The sequence below is a fragment of the Leptodactylus fuscus genome, chromosome 6 (genome assembly GCF_031893055.1).
Source record: "Leptodactylus fuscus isolate aLepFus1 chromosome 6, aLepFus1.hap2, whole genome shotgun sequence".
Classification (NCBI taxonomy): domain Eukaryota; kingdom Metazoa; phylum Chordata; class Amphibia; order Anura; family Leptodactylidae; genus Leptodactylus; species Leptodactylus fuscus.
Genome location: NC_134270.1, coordinates 36,747,632 through 36,766,664, shown reverse-complemented (window position 1 = coordinate 36,766,664; position 19,033 = coordinate 36,747,632). Strand labels below are relative to the sequence as shown.

At 43.0% G+C, this 19,033-nt stretch overlaps 2 protein-coding genes across 2 annotated transcripts in view; one reads left to right on the top strand and one right to left on the bottom strand.

Annotated features, from left to right (window-relative positions):
* Window positions 1-2,361, top strand: part of SCN4B (sodium voltage-gated channel beta subunit 4) — a 47,005-nt gene extending 44,644 nt beyond the window's left edge. Inside the window, exons 5-6 of the mRNA XM_075279741.1 lie at window positions 224-353; window positions 1,501-2,361. Of these exons, the coding sequence (XP_075135842.1) occupies window positions 224-353; window positions 1,501-1,585 (215 nt within the window). The 3' untranslated portion in view covers window positions 1,586-2,361. The remainder of the gene's footprint in view (window positions 1-223; window positions 354-1,500) is intronic.
* Window positions 2,362-4,625: 2,264 nt separating this feature from the next.
* Window positions 4,626-19,033, bottom strand: part of LOC142209477 (transmembrane protease serine 4-like) — a 31,736-nt gene continuing 17,328 nt past the window's right edge. The window contains exons 3-13 of the mRNA XM_075278470.1: window positions 18,602-19,021; window positions 18,110-18,262; window positions 15,242-15,365; window positions 14,279-14,377; window positions 13,393-13,433; window positions 10,972-11,134; window positions 10,677-10,843; window positions 8,774-8,872; window positions 7,348-7,484; window positions 7,095-7,247; window positions 4,626-4,935 (exon numbers count right to left, since the gene is read on the bottom strand). Coding sequence (XP_075134571.1) covers window positions 4,924-4,935; window positions 7,095-7,247; window positions 7,348-7,484; window positions 8,774-8,872; window positions 10,677-10,843; window positions 10,972-11,134; window positions 13,393-13,433; window positions 14,279-14,377; window positions 15,242-15,365; window positions 18,110-18,262; window positions 18,602-19,021 — 1,568 coding nt within the window. The 3' untranslated portion in view covers window positions 4,626-4,923. The remainder of the gene's footprint in view (window positions 4,936-7,094; window positions 7,248-7,347; window positions 7,485-8,773; window positions 8,873-10,676; window positions 10,844-10,971; window positions 11,135-13,392; window positions 13,434-14,278; window positions 14,378-15,241; window positions 15,366-18,109; window positions 18,263-18,601; window positions 19,022-19,033) is intronic.

The window sequence follows — 19,033 nt, the reverse complement described above, 5'->3', positions numbered from 1 at the left end:
CTGCATCTTACAGATTGTGAGACCTGGATGAGGAGGGATATCATATTGGATTTGCACATATTGCAGCCCAGGGACAATATAGCAGCTATAATGGCAGAAGGGTGACCGGGAGGTGCAGACACTTACATATCGATCATAGTTCACACTATAAACAGACTTGCTTAAGCCTCTATCTTTGCTTTTGTCTCCTCTGCACCATGTACTAACACTTTTCTCTTGACAGTTGAGGTCGTGGATAACACGTTGACTCTGATTATTGTGGGAGTTGTTGGTGGTGTCATCGGGCTTCTTATATTAATCCTTATCATAAAGAAGACAGTCAGCTTTATCATCAAGAAAAAGTGCGATAAAAAGTGAGTTCTGGTGCCAAGTGAATGTTTGAGAATTAGGGCTCACGTCTGATATATACGTAGGGGCTATAGTCTATATTCACTCATGACCATATTTGTAGTTTACATAGTAAAACAATATACCTAAAAAAATGGAGGAGTGTTGTGGTCTGATGCCTGAGCCTCATAATGACTTCTCTAAGGGAACCTGTCGTGAGGACCATGGTGGTCATGGGTGGGGAGATGACTCCTCTGGGTGACTTCTCTCGACCCCATTTAGCTTCATTGGCAGGAGTCTCCTTATACACAAAAATGGATAAACTTGTCAGTCAACTCAAGCTGTGCCAAAATCGCTTCTCCAAGTCCGGACACAACTTTTTTTTTTTGGTGAGCGTCCTACTGGGATTTATTGTCGCCCCATTGTTCAGGCAGCATGAAACCTAAAAAGCAAATATCTCTACTTTACTATTTACGACCAGAGGACTCAATGCATTAAATGAAGTATCCAGACATTTGTCTGATATAATCCGCCTACAAAAAACTCTGTGAACTAGACCTGACTGCTACATCACAGACACCAGAAATCTGCCCAGCCTCATTCATTGGCATAAGTTGCCATTTTAGCTATAGGACTAGGGTTCAGCGATCGGGATCGGAAAAGATCGGATCCCGATCAGCGATTGAGTAAATTTCACGATTGCGATCGGGTTCCGATCCCGCCTAAAAAAAAGATTGAGAATGGAATTCCGATCCCGATCGCTCAACCCTGTTAGTTAGACAAGTCAATGTACAGTAATGGAGATGTAGCAGAGTCCAGGAAACAGAAGAGTAGATAGTATCTATCTACTCGCGAACTTCAGCCATGGCTTATTATATGGCGAGTGCCTCGTCATCATCACGTAGTGATTAAAAAACAATGTTTTATTGCCATTTAAGTGTTCCCTTGCTCTTTCTATGCATTCTAAGAACTTGTATGTATTTTTTGGTAACTTTTCATAGTTTTTGGAAAAAAATCCCATTGACTTGCATTAGAATCTTAAAAATGAATTGAGATTTTAAAAAAGATCCTGAAATTTCAAGATCGGCTCAACCCTATACAGGACATTGCAATCTTATATCTCGTGGGTATTTCAACAATATATCATCTCAAATTTAACCCTTCTTTTCTTAGGAAAGACTGCCTTGTTAGTTCATCAGTCAACGACAACACAGATAATGCCTCAAAGCAAGAAGCCAAAGCTAAACCAAAAGCATGATATTTGCACCCCGCCATGGACGGGGACAGAAGTGACTCCATTCGGTGGACTGCGGAGTGTAGAGCACAGAGGTCGAGTACTGCAGGAACCATTCTTCAGCGGGGAGCACCTTGTGGGATGAGGGTGACCGCTTTATCCACTACATATGTTATTACCTTGCACTGCGCAGCCATTTTGTCGTCTCCTTTTAGGCCTTAGTGTAGGTCCTGTAAATGCCCACGTATGGCACCATGTATTTCATCAAGGTGAATGTGTTGCTGGTCAGAGGAGCCGTTTTCCTGGATGTTCACTTTTGTCTTCTATAAGCAAAAAGTCCAGCGGGCGTTTGTGGCGAGGAGCAAATATTTAACTCTTTTTTTCTATGCATGGGGTGGGGGCTGACAACAAAAAATCACTGCCATTGTTGTCAGTGACTGTACATATATATATATATATATATTTAATTTTATTTATGTAGAAATATATCACACATATAAAAATGCACAAAATGTCACAAATGAAGAAATACTTAATGTTTATCAGCCACATTTACAGCTGAGGATTTCTGCTTGAAGCACAGTGTGCCTTGTCACCTCTCCTCTGCTTACCTGCAATATGTCCAGACTCCTCCGAATTATTTCTCCACATAATGGGAAGTTCTCTGCTGGTCCTCCTCAGCTTCTATATTAATAAATGCTGGCACCATATACCATGGCCGCCGGTCTCCACTGCAGTTGCTGCCTGGGCATTGTTCCTGCTTTCTGGATGAATGTAATAAAATGTATTCTTTAGTACAAGTAGTCGACATTGTCATTTTCACAAAAGTTGGAAGACGTACTAATGGAATTCCCTGTAAGACCTCGTTCACATCTCCATTGGTAGTGAGTCCACATGGGGACCCCCCGAAAGGAATACCGAATGCAACTGCAAGCGGTGTGCCAGTGACTCCATAGACTATAATGGGGTCCGTGTGCTTGCCGCTAGATCTCCGCAGGGATCATGCGGACAGGAAAGTAGTTCACAATCTACTTTCCTGCCTGCATGATTTGTGCGGGTAGCGCGCGGCAAGCACATGGACCCCATTATAGTCTATGGGGTCTGTGTGCCTTCACTGCTGCATAGCGTGTCTTCCGTATTCCATTCAGGGGGTCCCCATGCAGACTCCCTGAACAGAATACCGAACGCAGATGTGAACGAAGGGTAAAAGGGCTTGAAAAGATGCGTGCCAACTAGATATGAACCCAATGCTTGTAACGTGTACCCCAGGATAGGATGCTATAGGATAGGGCATAACTAGCAGATTGGGAGATTTTTTTCCTCCACTTTGACTGGAGCGGTAATAACACAGTGGTTGGTAGTACTTTCATTTCACTGTTCAAGTAACTCTGGTGCTCCCAAATGATATGAGCAAAGGGGTGCATGCACTGTGTGACCAACAAACCGTTCACAATGACAGAAATAAATCCTCCCTTCTCTTAATTAGAGATGAGCGAACACTGTTCGGATCAGCTGATCCGAACAGCACACTCCCATAGAAATGAATGGAAGCACCTGTGATGCTGACTTTGCTGGCGGACGGCGTCACAGGTGCTTCCATTCATTTCTATGGGAGCGTGCTGTTCGGATTGGCTGATCCGAACAGTGTTCGCTCATCTCTACTCTTAAAGAGTGGGGTATTAAAATACTTGTGGTATCTACCACGTCAAATAGCTATGTTGCTGGGGGCAACACGGTGGCTCAGTGGTTAGCACTGCAGCCTTGCAGCACTGGAGTCTGGGCTCAAATCCCACCAGGAACAACATCTGCAAGGAGTTTGTTTGTTCCTCCTGTGTTTGTGTGGATTTCCTCCCATTCTGCAAAGACATACTGATAAGAAAAAAAATGTACATTGTGATCCCTATATGGGGCTCACAATCAACAAAAAATAAAAAAAAATTACTATACTATGTGTTTTGGGCATGGTGGCAAAGATGTAAAAGGACCAAAACAAAACAGAGCTATAGCTAGAAGTGTCTGACATGAACAGGCTTAAAAAAAGGAGAAAGTTTGCACTGGACCTGTAACTTGATTCAATAAAACCACAAAAACATGGATTCCAAAAGGCACCTGTATTACAACACATAGCACATGAGATCTGGAGTTGGTGGTGATGGTGAAAAGTCCGCTTTTAAATGTATGTTTTTTTTCGGGAAACATTGTCACTCTTGTAGTAGTGTAGAGCAATGGAGACGCCCCTTTTCAATTCTTCCTCAGCTGTTGGGTAAAGACTGGCTGCTATGATGTCTTTGATAGACATGACACAGAAATTAGAAGACAATCTACTCCATAACTCTCTCACTATCATGTATGATATTATAGAGAAGTACTGACCTCTTCTGATGTGAATTAAACACTACAGGTAAGATACAAAACTTACTGATATCTGCAGCAGTCTCTTCCTCCCTTCTCCATAGACTTCTATTGTGATCTGTAACATTAGCTTACATTTACACCATGGGTTCGGTTTAGGGGTCATATAGTTTATTAGACAAAACACAAAATGACATTTAATTGGCACTAAAAATATTATATATATACAGTTCACTTAGTTCCTAAATACATTATGTACATCCATCAACGGAACAAAAGACATAAACAAGGTGCAGTTACAATCATTCAATGTGAAATACTCCAAGTGTGATTTACCCTGTATTCATGGTAAAAAACAAAAATACCTGCAGCATACAGTCCATTTCCAATATAATAAATGAGATTGCTTTGTAAAACTTTGAGTGACCCCATTGTGGGGTAATATGGGTTAAAATATGGAGTTTGGATAAGGGAGAATCAGTAAAAATTCTAAAACAGGTCTTCATATGGGTTCAAACTAGCATGGAGAAGGCAATGGATGCCGGTGCACTGGGGTATCACACATGAGCCAAGAGTGAAGTCATTGACCTGGTAGCCATACCTATCTCTACAGCACATGACAGCACGGCTTTCTCAGCATATAACTTAGCAGCCACATAAGAAGTGATCCTACAGAGTTTAGCTGGAGTTCCGCCATCTTGGCTGAGCCCAGTCTACTATGAGTGAAAGCTGTAAATCTAATGGAGGTCTAGTACAGGACAAGACTGCCTCCATAACAGCGCAGGGAATGATCATAATGCAGTTCGGTGTCTTATAGTCTTTTTGTTCCTTTTGATTGGAGAGTTTTGAAGAGTCAGCGTTCTCTGGACCTGCAGAGCGTAGAGCTGCGAATGACTGTCTCGAAGAGACTAACACAGTAGTCGTATTGAATGCTCGACCCATGATCTTCACAAAGTCCGAAGGAGGTAGAAGTAGTAAACAGGACAGGTTTTGTAGATCTGATACAGAGACTATAGTTGCGACTGAAAGTAAAAGAAAAACATATAAATGTGTGTCACCTATCCGAAACATGTCCAATCCGAGATCTAACCATCATAGCCATCGTATCCTATCCAATATCTACAGTATCTATAGTATAGCATGTCATAATTCAACAGTCATTTTGCATTAACCCTTTAAGGATGCAGGGTAGTTCAGGCATAATATTTGGACAAGGTTTTCTATATTTTCCATCGATATAGCCATATGAGGGTTTGTTCTTTGCACCATGCCACGATTTGGGACCATATAATGTTTTGATTAAATGGAAAACGAAGAGCAGAAATCCAGCATCCACCAGACAAAAGGATAAAATTTAACCTTTATTCTTCTTGGATAAAAACATTACAGGTCACCCGAGGGTTGTTGCAGATGGTACAGCATTTCAAAAACAGCTACGCGTTTCGAGACTTGTTGTAACGTCTCTTCCTCATGGCTGGATTTCTGCTCTTCGTTTTCCATTTGGTCTTGTGGGTTGGAGTCCGCCCTCGTCCGTGCAACCCAGGCAAGGAGTGAAAGCATAAGGGTGAGCTGGATTGCAGACTTTATTGTGCAATGTTTTGATTACCTTTCATTAACGTTTTTTTTTTTTTTTGGGGGGGGGGGGGGGCAGTGTGAAAAAACCTACAATTCTATCAATAATTTTTGTATTTTGGCTTTATGCTGTTCAATGTGCTTTAGACATAAGGCTAGGTTCACACCTGCGCCTGCTCTCCGCTAGGGGATTCCACTCCCCATTCCACTTGAAAAATGCACATTTTTCGCCCTTTTCGGGAAGAAACCCGGCAAACCCCATTTTAGTCCATGGGTTCAGCGGGTTTCTGCAGGTAACTTCTGCTTTTTAAGCAGACTAGGTTTCTGTTTGGGAGGTCCCCAAGCAGACCCCCAAATGGAAACCCGAACGCAGGTGTGAACCTATCATAACATAGCAACTTTGTCCACCCGTCATTACCAGGTTTACTAAATAAAATGCAATTTTGTGAAAATTAACAATTTGGCATTGAATTCTAACAACACAACCATAACTTTTTTATGGCTTTGTTGAATGACTTTGGCTTTGATAATTATTTTTGCTGGGGAAATTGTAGTTTTTATTGGTACTACTTTTTTTAATAGGCGAGGTGACCAAAAATATTCATATAAGCATATATATACATATATATATATATATATATATATATATATATATATATATATGCACACACGTTAAACTGAGATTATTTTTGGATAGTGCAGATGTATGCCGGAAGTAGGTCTGTTTTATTTGTTTACATTATTTTTTACATTAAACTTTTAATTATAGTTTTTTTATTGGCCCACCCGGGACTTGAACCTGGGATGTCTTGATCCCCTGTGCATTTCACATAAACTCCCCTTATGCAGTAGGGACAAACAGCCAGGAAGTTGTTGATCGGCCTCCTGACTGTCATGGCAGCCACTCAGGCCTGTCAGATGCCATGATAGCTATTCATCACAGCATCTATGGGGTCAAGCCATATGTGCCTGCAACATGACGGCACCATACAATTAGGATAACGAGCGTTAACTATATTACTGTAGACATTGCTGTGTATTGAGTCTTAAAGGGAACCTTTCACATAAAAAAATGCTGTACAATCTATTGGCAGCATGTGACAGAGCAGAAAGAACTGAGCAGATTGATGTATAGTTTTGTGGGAGAAGATTCAGTATAACTTGTTCTTTATCCGTTGAAATATCTGCTGAGAAGTCAAGGAGGCGGGGCTATCAGTGACTGACAACCTCCTCTCTACGACTGTGTATACAGAGATAGCTGTCAGTCACTGACAGAACAAAGATTTCAATGGATATGCTGAGTCTTCTACTACAAACCTATATATCAATCTGCTCAGCTCCTCCTGCTTTAGAACATGATGTCTACAGACCAGACTGCTTTTTTTATGTGACAGGTTCACTTTAATGGCAATGTGGGAAAAATTGTTCCAATTGTACAAATTGTTCTCTTGTAGAAGGTACATAGCTGTCATGCCATAGCCTCCTATTGGACATAGCTATCCTGTAAGTCACCATCTTTCCCTTTTACAAGCCTTGCAACATAGCAAAGGATGTTAGCCAAGCTAGTCACCGATACAATAATATGAAAAACATTAGCAGCAGGCATTACCCCCATGACTCCATATATCCATGATAACATCGACGAGCAGCTTGTGTAAACTCCAACTTTGCCAGCCCGTCCACAGCCATCACCCCAGCTTACAATTCCAACTTGTTCCCAATACGAAGAACCTAGATATACCAAGGGACCTCCACTGTCACCCTAAAAAAGTCACAGAAAAGAGAATAATTAAAATTTTTTTTTATAAAATGCAAACAATAGTATAATATAAAATGATTTTTGAGAGGCTAATAAAAAATACCTGGCAAGTGTCGGCTCCACCGGCGAGACGACCAGCACACATCATAGAATCTATGACTTGACCATAATACTGTTGGTTGCATACTTCCCTTGATATTAAGTTGACGGAAACTTTCTGAAGACTGGAGGCCAAGGATGCTGAGAACAGTAAAATTGAGAGAAATGAGGCACAAAGGAGAGGGAAAACCAAGAAATGGAAAATAAATCTATAAACAGTAAGACAATTGGATTAAGGTTGAGGCCCCACGTTGCGGAAACACAGCATTTTTCGTTGTAGATTTTGCTGCAGCTTTTTGAGCAAAGGCAAGAATGGCTACAAAATGAATGGGTAATATATATGAAGTTCTTACACTTCTAGCTTCTGCTCAATCCACTTCTGGCTTTGGCTCAAAAAACTGCAACAAATAAAGCTGCATTTCCGCAACGTGGAGCCTTAAGGCCAGCGTCCCATGTAACGTAAAGCCACAGCAAAAACTGGGGTGTTTTACAGTACCTACGAACAGGGGTGAACCTGCCCTTTCCGTCGCCCGAGGCGGACGATAGAAAGCGGAGGGGTCGTGGTGGAGCAAGGGGGCGGGGCTTAGCGGCGTTCACAGGCAGAGAGCAGGCAGGGAGAGGACCTGCTCTCTGCCTGAGCGTGAGGGGAGGCCGCTGGAGCAGCGCTGCTCCAGCGGCCTCCCCAATCCACCGCTCGGTGCTAAGCTTGTCCTGGACTGGTTTAGGTAAGCAAAAATGCCGCAGAAAGGCCACAGAGGAAAACTCTGCAGACTTTCTGTGAAAACTGCCACCAAAAAAAAAAAAAAAAAAAAAAAAAAAAGCGATGTGATTCCGCCGTAGTTTTTTCCACAGTTGTTTTTGGCTGCGGCTGGCTATGTGGAGATTTAGTCTAAGTCAATGCTCACGTGGTGTGGATAAAGACTAAGCAAAGCCTAAACTTTCCTTTAAGATGATCTTTTGTTGGAATAGGTGTGTGGATTAGCCCAAATGAAGTCTATTGGAGCCAAACTGGCAAGTCAATAAAGACAATTGTTGAAGAAATTTATGAGACTGAAAAATGAGTTCCATTCTTCTGAATGGGTCGGTATTGACAACCTGCTTATGCATTTCAATTCCATGGTGTAGTCCGAAATTTTTGTGACAAAACCAGCAACATGTGAATTCAACCTAACGAACATACTGTAGATTGCTAGAGAGTAAATCCATACATTAAATTTTACAATCTCATTCACGTATAGTACTGTAGGAATGCTTGCAGAGTATGTATAGCTTCAGGCCTGTAATCTGGGCCCAAAACTTGATAGAACGCTTAATATATCAACATGGCCTTACGCGTTGATGGTGAATGAATCAAGACAGAAGCAGAAAAGAGATGTGAAAAAATACAAATACATTTTAGAGACATACATAAATATCCAATGTAAACTTACCGCCTCCTTCCACAGTGTGACCCCAGCCGGTCACCAACAATGGTGTATCAGCTGGTAAGTTGATATCAAAACCCGGAAGACAGATTGGTTGTATTGAATCTGGGATGTCGAAGGAAAATAAGTTTGGTAAGTGATATTAACTAGAAGTAACAAATCCATTAGAAACAAGTCTGACCAGGAGTGTAGCTATATGGTCACTACCAGGCCCTGGACCCCCAAAGATCCCTCTGATACACAAAATAAACTATATATAATGGTGCAAGGTAAGTAGGGGCCCCATTACAGAGTTTATATTGGGACCTAGAAGCGTCAAGTTACGCCTCTGGGTTTGACTATGGTAAAAAGTATTTTCTGTAATCTGCGGACCTCCAAACATTTATTGAGACCTCCAGGCTTTACGTTTATGATGCAAAAGCATATAGGATGCCTGTAAAAGGTGCATAAAACAGTACATGTAGCCTTCTATATAGACGCACACAAGAATGGTCTTAAATAGAGATGAGCGAACACTGTTCGGATCAGCCGTTCCGAACACCACGCTCCCATAGAAATGAATGGAAGCACCTGGCACGTACACTTTGCCGGCGGTCGGTCGCCGTGCCAGGTGCTTCCATTCATTTCTATGGGAGAGTGCTGTTCGGAACGGCTGATCCGAACAGTGTTCGCTCATCTCTAGTCTTAAAATATCCTACTAGCTGTACTGTTACATGTAAGGTAGTCTATTATTGGCAGCAGAAAACAATCCTTATCTAAAGACAATACTGCCGAGTTATGAGGCCTATGTAAAGAATGCCATCCATGCCAGAGTCCACATGACTCGTTCCTATGATACTTACACTGATCCCCTCACTCCAACCTACTGTCATGTGCCTACAGTTTATCAGTGTTCTCTGAAGAATAGCATGTATGACATTGGCGTGACCCAGCAAGTATCTGGCAAAAATTTCTACTTAAAGCATCTCCATTCAGAAAGTGTCACGAGCTGAAGACTTGTATAAAAATTGTGTGTTTTTCTGGTGGGGTTTAGTTGGGGTTTGGATCCGGTGGTCTGGGGTCTTCTGGCGGTTTCCTTGCCATTGGGCCATCTGTTTGGGCATTGAGTATCGGCCTTCAGAATTTACTTGAGGTTATTTGGATCGAACCTCAGGTGTTGGTTGTTACCATTATCCTATAGGACGATTCTGGGGCCTTTATTAGGAAGAGGGCTGGCTTCACTAGTTGCTGGTTTTCGTTGTAACCAACTGGAATTCGTGACTCTGGGAGGAGGATTGTTTTGTGGAATTACCACAAACATATTATTCCCCATACACATGCACGCTCAATTTGGAGTGAGGTTGTTTACCTTTGAACAAAAAAATTGGTAATTTGAAGCCCTACTGCCTGATCATGATCATGTCTACCCCGACAGCAGATGTCAGTAGGCCCCATACTCATTATGTGGTCTGCCAATGCAAATCTAATGGGCTGTTTTAGTAAGGGGTAACCTGGAAGGTCACATAATGTATGGGTCAACAGTGGCATTATAATCTGGTAGGTAGGTAAAGGAAAAAAAATGCTGTCTATGGAATAAAAGATAACCACACCCCGTCACAACCTTCATGAGTGAAGGTCATTATTCTGGAGGATATACATGGCGGAATCGTGGGATACATAGGGATCAATATGGCTAGCTGCTGCCCATACACATCAGATTGACCAACAGCTAACCCTCCATCATGGCCAAACCTACTTTGTATGAGAATAAGAATAAGACCCCCATTCCATCCCATGAGAGTCGAAGGGCGCACGTTATTCTTAAAGCTAAAAATCAGTCGGATTTGCCAGTAGGTGGTGACAACAAGATTGGGGCTTGTGTATAAATCCTATCACTTCAGTCATTTACAGGGATAATAAAGTCAATTACCAGAAAAGCTCAGATCACTCTTCAGTTTAAGTATAGCAATGTCGTTTGGCTTCTGATCCAAGCTGTACGAGATGGGAATGAAGATCGCCTCCACGAGTGATGCAAATAGGTAGGTAAGTTTGACACTACCGGCCTGAATGCGCCATCTCTCCACCTGTTGCTCATTCCTGGATGGGACATAGTTATACACATTAACTGAGGATCCTGATTGACTGTATTATTAGCGAAACCAACAAAATCTCTACATTCAGCACCCCGCTGTGTCCTATCAAAAACATCCAAAATATGGACTTACTTCTGGAAACAATGGGCGGCCGACAAGACGTAACGGGGGTTAAGAATACTTCCTCCACACGCATGGCTCCCCATGTACTGCAAGCTGACCTGCCAGGGCGTGTTCTGGATTTCAGAGTCTTGTCCGCCGATAATTCGCTCTTTATTGTGATTAGCCCCACAAGCTAAAGCAATAAAGGGGAAGAGATGAGAGTTACGAAATACAGCTTATAATATGGTTATATAATAATAATAATAAATGTTATTTATATAGCACCAACATATTCCGCAGCGCTGTACAATTTGTAGGGTTCAAATACAGACAGATACATAACAAATAATGTCATTTCACACAATGAGACTGAGGGCCCTGCTCGCAAGAGCTTACAATCTATGAGGTAAAGGGGGTGACACAAGAGGTAGCAGGGGCGGCATTGCTTATACAGTGGTCAGACAATTTTGTAATAGAGGTGACTGTCATTATACACACAAAACTTTATGAACTGTCACTAGTGGTGTCCTGTAACATGTGGATGGAGCTTGGACAAATAAAGTTAGCCTGAAAAGACATCATATCATGTGGGGTAATGTGGGGTAATATGGGAGCGGTGACAGAGGAAGGTTACATTTTGGGTATTCTAATTATAGTACTGAAGGGTTGACGTTAGAAATTGTGATAGGCCTGTCTGAAAAGATGCGTCTTTAGTTTGCGCTTGAAATGGCAAACTAATTGGGAGTTAATCTGATTGTCTGGGGTAGAGCATTCCAGAGAAGTGGTGCAGCTCGGGAGAAGTCTTGTATACGAGCGTGGGAGGTTCTGTTAATAGAGGATGTAAGTGTTAGGTCATTGAGTGAACGGAGAACACAGTTGGTGGTAGGCAGAGATGAGGGAGGAAATGTAGGGAGGTGCGGCATTATGGAGAGCCTTGTGGATGAGGGTGATAACTTTATATTTTATTCTATAATGAATAGGCAGCCAATGTAGCGACTGGCACAGACAGGAGGCATCGCTGGACTGATAGATGAGCCTGGCCGCTGCATTCAGAATAGATTGTAGAGGGGAGAGTTTAGTGAGTTTAGTTTAGTGGTTATATCTGATGGGGTCAGCTCTGCAGGCAGCTTGTTACATTGCCCTTTCTGGCTACCTAGCAATTTTCATTCTAACTATCATTAGATATTCAACATGCAGAACCCACAACTCAATTAAAAGCTATTAAGTCTGTCCCCCAACATGTTTCACCACTAAGACAGCGTCATAAGAGATTTGGGACAAAACGCTCTCTGCAACACAAGCACAATTCTCAAGGGGGAAGACGCGACGCAGGTGACCCTAACCTATGTATCTACAGGGCTGGGTAGATGATTTGGGTTCTGGTGACAGACTCCCTTTTTCTGCCCTACCCAAGTCGTCCTATATAGTGACGCACAGGTGATAGTCGGGAGTGTCCACATGCGGTATAAAATGGCCACAGAACGAAGTTATCACTTTTGTTCTCAGTCAGAAAGTGATGGGATATTCCTGAAATGTGCTTTTATTTTTTGGTATGAGAAACTCCTTTAAAAATTTCTGCGTGCGACTTATCCTCTATACTGACTTTTCTCAATTTTTTCAAGTGAACTATCCCCTACTGAGAAAACGTCCCAACCAAGTACCCCCAAAATAGCCATCACATATAATAATGTAAGGCTTCTTTTGGAATTTTGTACTGTACCCCTCAGTCCTCCCCAAATATAATGACACCCACAAAGTCTAACATTTCTAATAATGACCCTCACACTGCCCTTGTGTAACCTAATCATTCTTCCATATGTAATATAATGGTCCACACACTGCCTCAATAAATAATGGCCCCCACTGTGCCCCCATGTATAGTATAATGGCCCCCACTGCCTCCACATATAATGATCCAATAGTACCCCAACATAAAGGCATCCAATGCGCCCCCTCACTCACTGATTTTTAAAGCACAGACTGACTACTGAGCACAGCTTACCCCTCGCTCCCCTGGGCGGGCGCTGGTATCAGTACGACTGTAACTGCTCATTGTGCTTGTAAAGTAAGGATGGTGCCCACAGCCATGCATGAGGGTTCATCCTTGGGAGGGGAAGGAAAGTGGCTCTAACCACAGCGCATACCCCCATAGGTAGCAGGGTGCACCTCCAGGGTACCTGTACCGCATGTTATAAACCATTGCCTTGTACAAGGCATTACATATAAGTTACAGCCATGTCGGATCCTGAACACTGGAACTCCCACTGATTATAAGTAAGGGGGCACAGACAGGTACGCTAGCACCCCATTCAATTCTATGAGATTGCCAAAATACAGCACTGTGATTGTGGGTTGAAAAAACCATGCACTCTCTTTAATATATGTAATATACTGTACAATAGATATACTGTACATACAACACTATAGAAAAAGGCGACTGGACACACTCACCTATACATCTCAGTGACACAACATTGCTCGATGAACAAACCCTGGAAAAAAAAAACCAAAAACACACCTATGTCATTATAAGATGTATTGTCTTCTCAGTGATGGCAAGTAAAGTACAACCATCTACTGTACATACCATGATGCAGCCTAGTACTCCTAGGTGTGTAAGAATTAAAGGGGTATTCTGGCCACAACCAATTGTAGCCTTTCTACCTGATTGAGGGGGTCCAACTGCTGGGCCCACACTGATCATGAGACCAGAGGGTTGCAAAACAAAGATAATGGACAGATATGGGCTCCCCTTTGGATTTATTTCAACATGACTACTGGAGTTAGCCGAGAGTTTTTCTTCAGTGGCCCACTCCATTCAAAGTCTATGGGCCCCCCAAAAAGCCATGTGCTATACTGGGCTGTTTTCAGACAGCCCCATAGACATTGAATGAGCCAATAGTGCACATACACGACCACCAATGGGCCAGAAGTAAGTAGAAAAGGGGGTCCTATGGCCCATGTTCTATTGATAGATGGGGGATCCAGAAATCACACATTAATAGCGGATATGTGTTTTAATAAAATAAGAGAACCCTAGTCCTGGACTAGTCTCTACATTGTTGGGGACTCCATCAGGTTCCCCTATAAATCACAACTGATCATTGGTGGCCACAACGATCAATTGGGACACCCGGCGATCATTTTACCATGTGCAGCTCTGCTAACAGGCATAGTTTTAACCAAAACTACTTAAAAACAGATCTGTGTGAATACAGCCTAAATCTTTATCGTCAATACAAGCAAGATAATGCACACTGACTGGTTTCTAGCGCAACTCCTGAAAATACAGTATTAGCAGAGTCCCATGCCAAAAGTGTTTATGACTCTTACTCACCCATTAATAGGATTCACCTGAATCCCGCTGTCCACGAGCTGAACAGAACCAAATGGCCCAAATAGACTAGTTCCACTTACAAAGCTGATTGTAGGGTTACTGAAATTCAGACACAATGAGGTTTATTTTCAGAATGTGGTCCAAACAGTATATATGAAATGCACAGCATGACAAGACATGAGTGTGATGGTGGACAGTACACTACGATTGGACAGATGGATCTATCTATCTATCTATCTATCTATCTATGTAACTAGAGTGACTACAATATTCTACAAAAAAGTTGCATTCACTATTAGAAAGGAGAAGCCGCTATTCAATATTTCACCACTAGAGGGCAGCAGATGACTTCATGAAGAACTTTTTTGGAAAAGACAAGAAATTACTTTCTCTCCTCCTCTAGGCGCAGCATTGCTCTCAATTTTGTGGGGCTGTGAGGTTTACAAAGAGCCAAAAAAGAATCTCTTTCCTGACATTTTTTTTAATGAAATTATATCTATTAAATAACAATTTTAGATCATGTTTTTCGCCCCGTCTTATGCTTTTCCTTTGTTATTCCTTCTAGTAATGTGTGGACAAATGGACAACATTCTTAAACAGCAAATGGTGGCCATTAGAGATGAGCGAGTACTATTCGAAACGGCCATTTAGAATAGCACGCACCCATAGGAATGAATGGAAGCGGCCGGCACGCAGATTTTGCCGGCGGCTGGCCGCTTAAACTCCTGCGTGCCGACTGCGTCCATTCATTCCTATAGGTGTGGTGCTATTCGAAAGGGCCGTTTTGAATAGTACTCGCTCAGCTCTAGTGGCCATATACCAAAGATGTTCCATTTCTATATCAGCTTTCTGGCGTGAATAAGATAATACATAGCCCTCAGTGACTCCATGACTTAGAATTACTGGTGCTTGTTTGATCTAAGTGGTATATAATCTTTATGGCTTATATTATATATTACATACGTGGAATATCCCAGTTGAGCACATACGGCTTTAGCTTTTGCTGCATCAAAACCATCAAAACAGATGTAGTTCCACCTTCCATTGGAGTAGATCTGTAGAATGGAGCCCGATTCTGTAAACCTTACTGTAACACAAGAACAAAGAGCACATCAATAGTTTCATTCCTGGTTTGGCGAGAGCTCTATTATATTACCATGTAACGCTGACTTTCTGAAAGCTCCGCTCATTTTACTGTAAAGTGCAATGTCTCTTAAAGAGTTCCTGAGTTGTCATGTAAAGTTGAAATATGTACAAGGTCTTGCTGGGCACTCCGTTCTATGACTGATAACCCTTCATATCTATTGTCCTATCAGTTTTTCTACTGCTAATAAACACCTTATGGCTGCAACACATTTTGCATTTGTCTATAGCTGTGGGAATGTACGATAAGGAGGAGTCTGTGCCAGCAGTAACTGTACAATAGCAAATGAATAGCTGAGAAAAGCACAAGTAAACATAATACAGAAGATCCAGAAAAACTGAACTGCAAATATAGGGCAGATACATGCAGGAACCCACTCCATACTTGCATCTACCATCAGTAGCGTAAGTCCCAGGGTAGCAGAGGTAGCGGCTGCCACAGGGCCCAGGACATTTTTTTAATAGGCTGTTACTGGCTGGAGTAACTCCAAATGGTAACGAGACCCATTTACTTACCTGTCCTGGCTCCAGGCAGGCTTGGGGCCTACTAATGACATACGGGACGTCACATGACCCGGGTCTGCGTAGAGATGCATAAGGACGCAGGCCCAGGTCATGTGACGTCCCGTACGTCATTGAAGATAGCCGACATCAGCGGTGAGTGCAGCATAGCTAGGGATAGGTAAGTAACAGTGTTTTTTATGTTTGTATCCCCCTTGGGTCTCCGATTATTATACTCTGGGGTCTGAAAAGAACCCAGAGTATAATAATTGTACATCGGTGGTCCACAATTGGGCATAGTATTGTGTGCAGGGGCCACCATGGGGCATCATACTGTGTGTACAGGGGCCACTATGGGGCATAATACTGTGTGCAGGGGCCACTATGGGTCATCATACTGTGTGTACAGGGGCCACTATGGGGCATAATACTGTGTGTACAGGGGCCACTATGGGGCATAATACTGTGTGTACAGGGGCCACTATGGGGCATAATACTGTGTGCAGGGGCCACTATGGGTCATCATACTGTGTGCAGGGGCCACTATGGGTCATCATACTGTGTGTACAGGGGCCACTATGGGGCATAATACTGTGTGTACAGGGGCCACTATGGGGCATAATACTGTGTGTACAGGGGCCACTATGAGGTATAATACTGTGTGCAGGGGCCGTTATGGGGCATAATAGTGTGTGTGTGTGTGGGGGGGGGGGGGGAGGTTTCGGTCGGGGTCTTCAGCTTCGAAAAGTTAACCACGGGGCCCCACCATTCCCAGTTACACCACCATCTGCCATGCAGGCATGACACAGGAGAAGGGCAATCTATATGCACAGTCAGTAAAACTGCTTTCTGTCTGTGAATAATATCCCATCTGTAATCACATAAAAAGCCAAAAGTAGATACAGGTAGTCCTCGACTTACGATGTTGATCCGTTCTTACGTGGCATCGTAAACTGAATTTCGGCGTAAGTCGGAAACATACCATACAACGCCGCATGGAAAGGATCAACGTGATTTAGTGTGCAGCGGCTGGAAACCGAGGAAGACTGTACCATATACAGTACAGTAGAGTACAGTCTTCCTCGGTTCCGAGCTGCTGCACACTAAATCACGTACTGTACAAGGAGAGCTGGCAGCTTGCGTTTATGCAGGAGATGACTTTTTCTCATAGGAATGCATTGGCCAGCGTTGATTGACCAGTGTACAGCATTCGGCCAATTAACGCTGGCCAGGAGGCGAAGTCTAATATCGGACCACAATGGAGACTGCTGTGGTCCGATCTTAGACTCTGCCTCCTCACAGACGAGCCTCCAGCAGAACCAGTGTTGATTGGCTGAATGCTGTACACTGGCCAATCAACGCTGGTCAATTCATTCCTATGAGAAAAAGTGCACTCCCTCGTAACAGCAAGCTGCCAGCTCTCCTGACTAGCAAGGATGAGCCTGCTGCAGAACCAGCGTTGATTTGCTGCAGGCTTGTCCTTGCTAGTCGGGAGTGCTGGCAGCTTTCTGTTACGAGGGAGCTCTACTTTTTAGCTCATCTCTTGTCGTAACCACGAAACGTCGTAACCCGAGGACTACCTGTACAAGTACAAAAAATCCTTTTTAAAAAAAATTGCTATCTGTGAGATTTGCAGAACGTTCAGTTGTTTGCACAGAGCACTTTGCAGAGGTGTGTGTGTGTGTGTGTGTGTGTATGAAGGGTGTGAGGAGTATCAACCTTTCTCCCTCTCCATTCACTGTGTGAAGAGACCAGACCCTCCTCCTTCCACTCACTGTGATCTGGTCTAGCTTATCTATGGACGAACCTTGGTTAGGAACAGGAAGTGAACTGCAAATTAGCTAGAAGGGAGACACCTAGTGGCAGCAAAGTAAGAGAGGTTTTTCAGGCAGAAAGCAGCCACATTTAAATTGAAATACATTACATTTAGGTTCAGACTCACAAGCTGTGCTGCTTACTGTAAATGAGACTAAGTTTTCTAAAACATGAGTGACAATTTAATAAGCTGTATGACAGAGTATCACGCTGTGCCTCTTATCATCTGTAAACTTTTGAACTTCAGACAGCAAGGCACCCGTGTGTTGAGTTTCCCTACAGTGTTCCCACAAGGGGCACGAAGCATTAAACAGATCCTATTAAAGTCATTGCAGTCTGTGTAATGCGCCTTGTACACTGGGTTATACTCACCAATTGTGCGGTTGCTGAAATCTACTCGCTGCACACATCGCAGTTCATCTTCATTTCCACTACAGTCCGATGTTCCATCACACCATTTATCCAGGGAAATGAATTTGAAGGATTTGCTACAGAAAAAGTAGTAATTATCGAGGACCACCTTAACTGCAAGAAAAAGGGAAGAACTTAGTAAGGAGTATTAATTCTGAAGATAAAATAACCTTACTTAATAACTGGATGCTTGTACTGTAAAGGCTCTTAGTTTCATTGGAGCTTGTATGGTAAATCTGTCTCCAGAGAGCTCCCCCTTGTGGAGACTGTAGTCAGCCAGAATTCAAACAGGTAACTATTGTAATGGCTGTGTGAGATTTAGAGCCCTCAATGAATTATTTCTAAGAAATACCAGGATAGACTGTCCAAGTAAATTTAAGACATTTGGCAACTATGTACATTTTTATTCTTGCCTCATATATGCAATGAGAAAAATACTCCTTCTGTACTTACTCAGAACACCTATAACTGCAAGGGAAGCTAATATGAGTATCACAGTTGTGACTGGGACGCAGTATCTTCTAAGTGTCGAAACTCTTCTGATCTTGTAGACTAAAGGATTAGCCCCAGGTCTTGCATTAGGCCTTGTATTAGGTCTTGGGGTACCTTGAACTGGCCCTGGTGTTCTAGTGGGTCCTACAGGCCTAGAGGCAGGAGGTCGGGCAGGTCCTGGTGGTCTGTTGGCAGGAGCTGCTACGCGGGTGGGTGCTGGAGCAACTCGAGGGGGTCCTGGAGGAAGAGAAGGGCCACGAGGTGGCACTGTGGGGGCACAGCTAGGTCCTGTGGGTTGGGCATTTGCAGTCCTAGTGGTAGAGATAACTGGCTCTGGTGGTGCAGATGGTACCACTGTAGTACTCGCTCCTTCATTTTCACCTGTAACGAGAC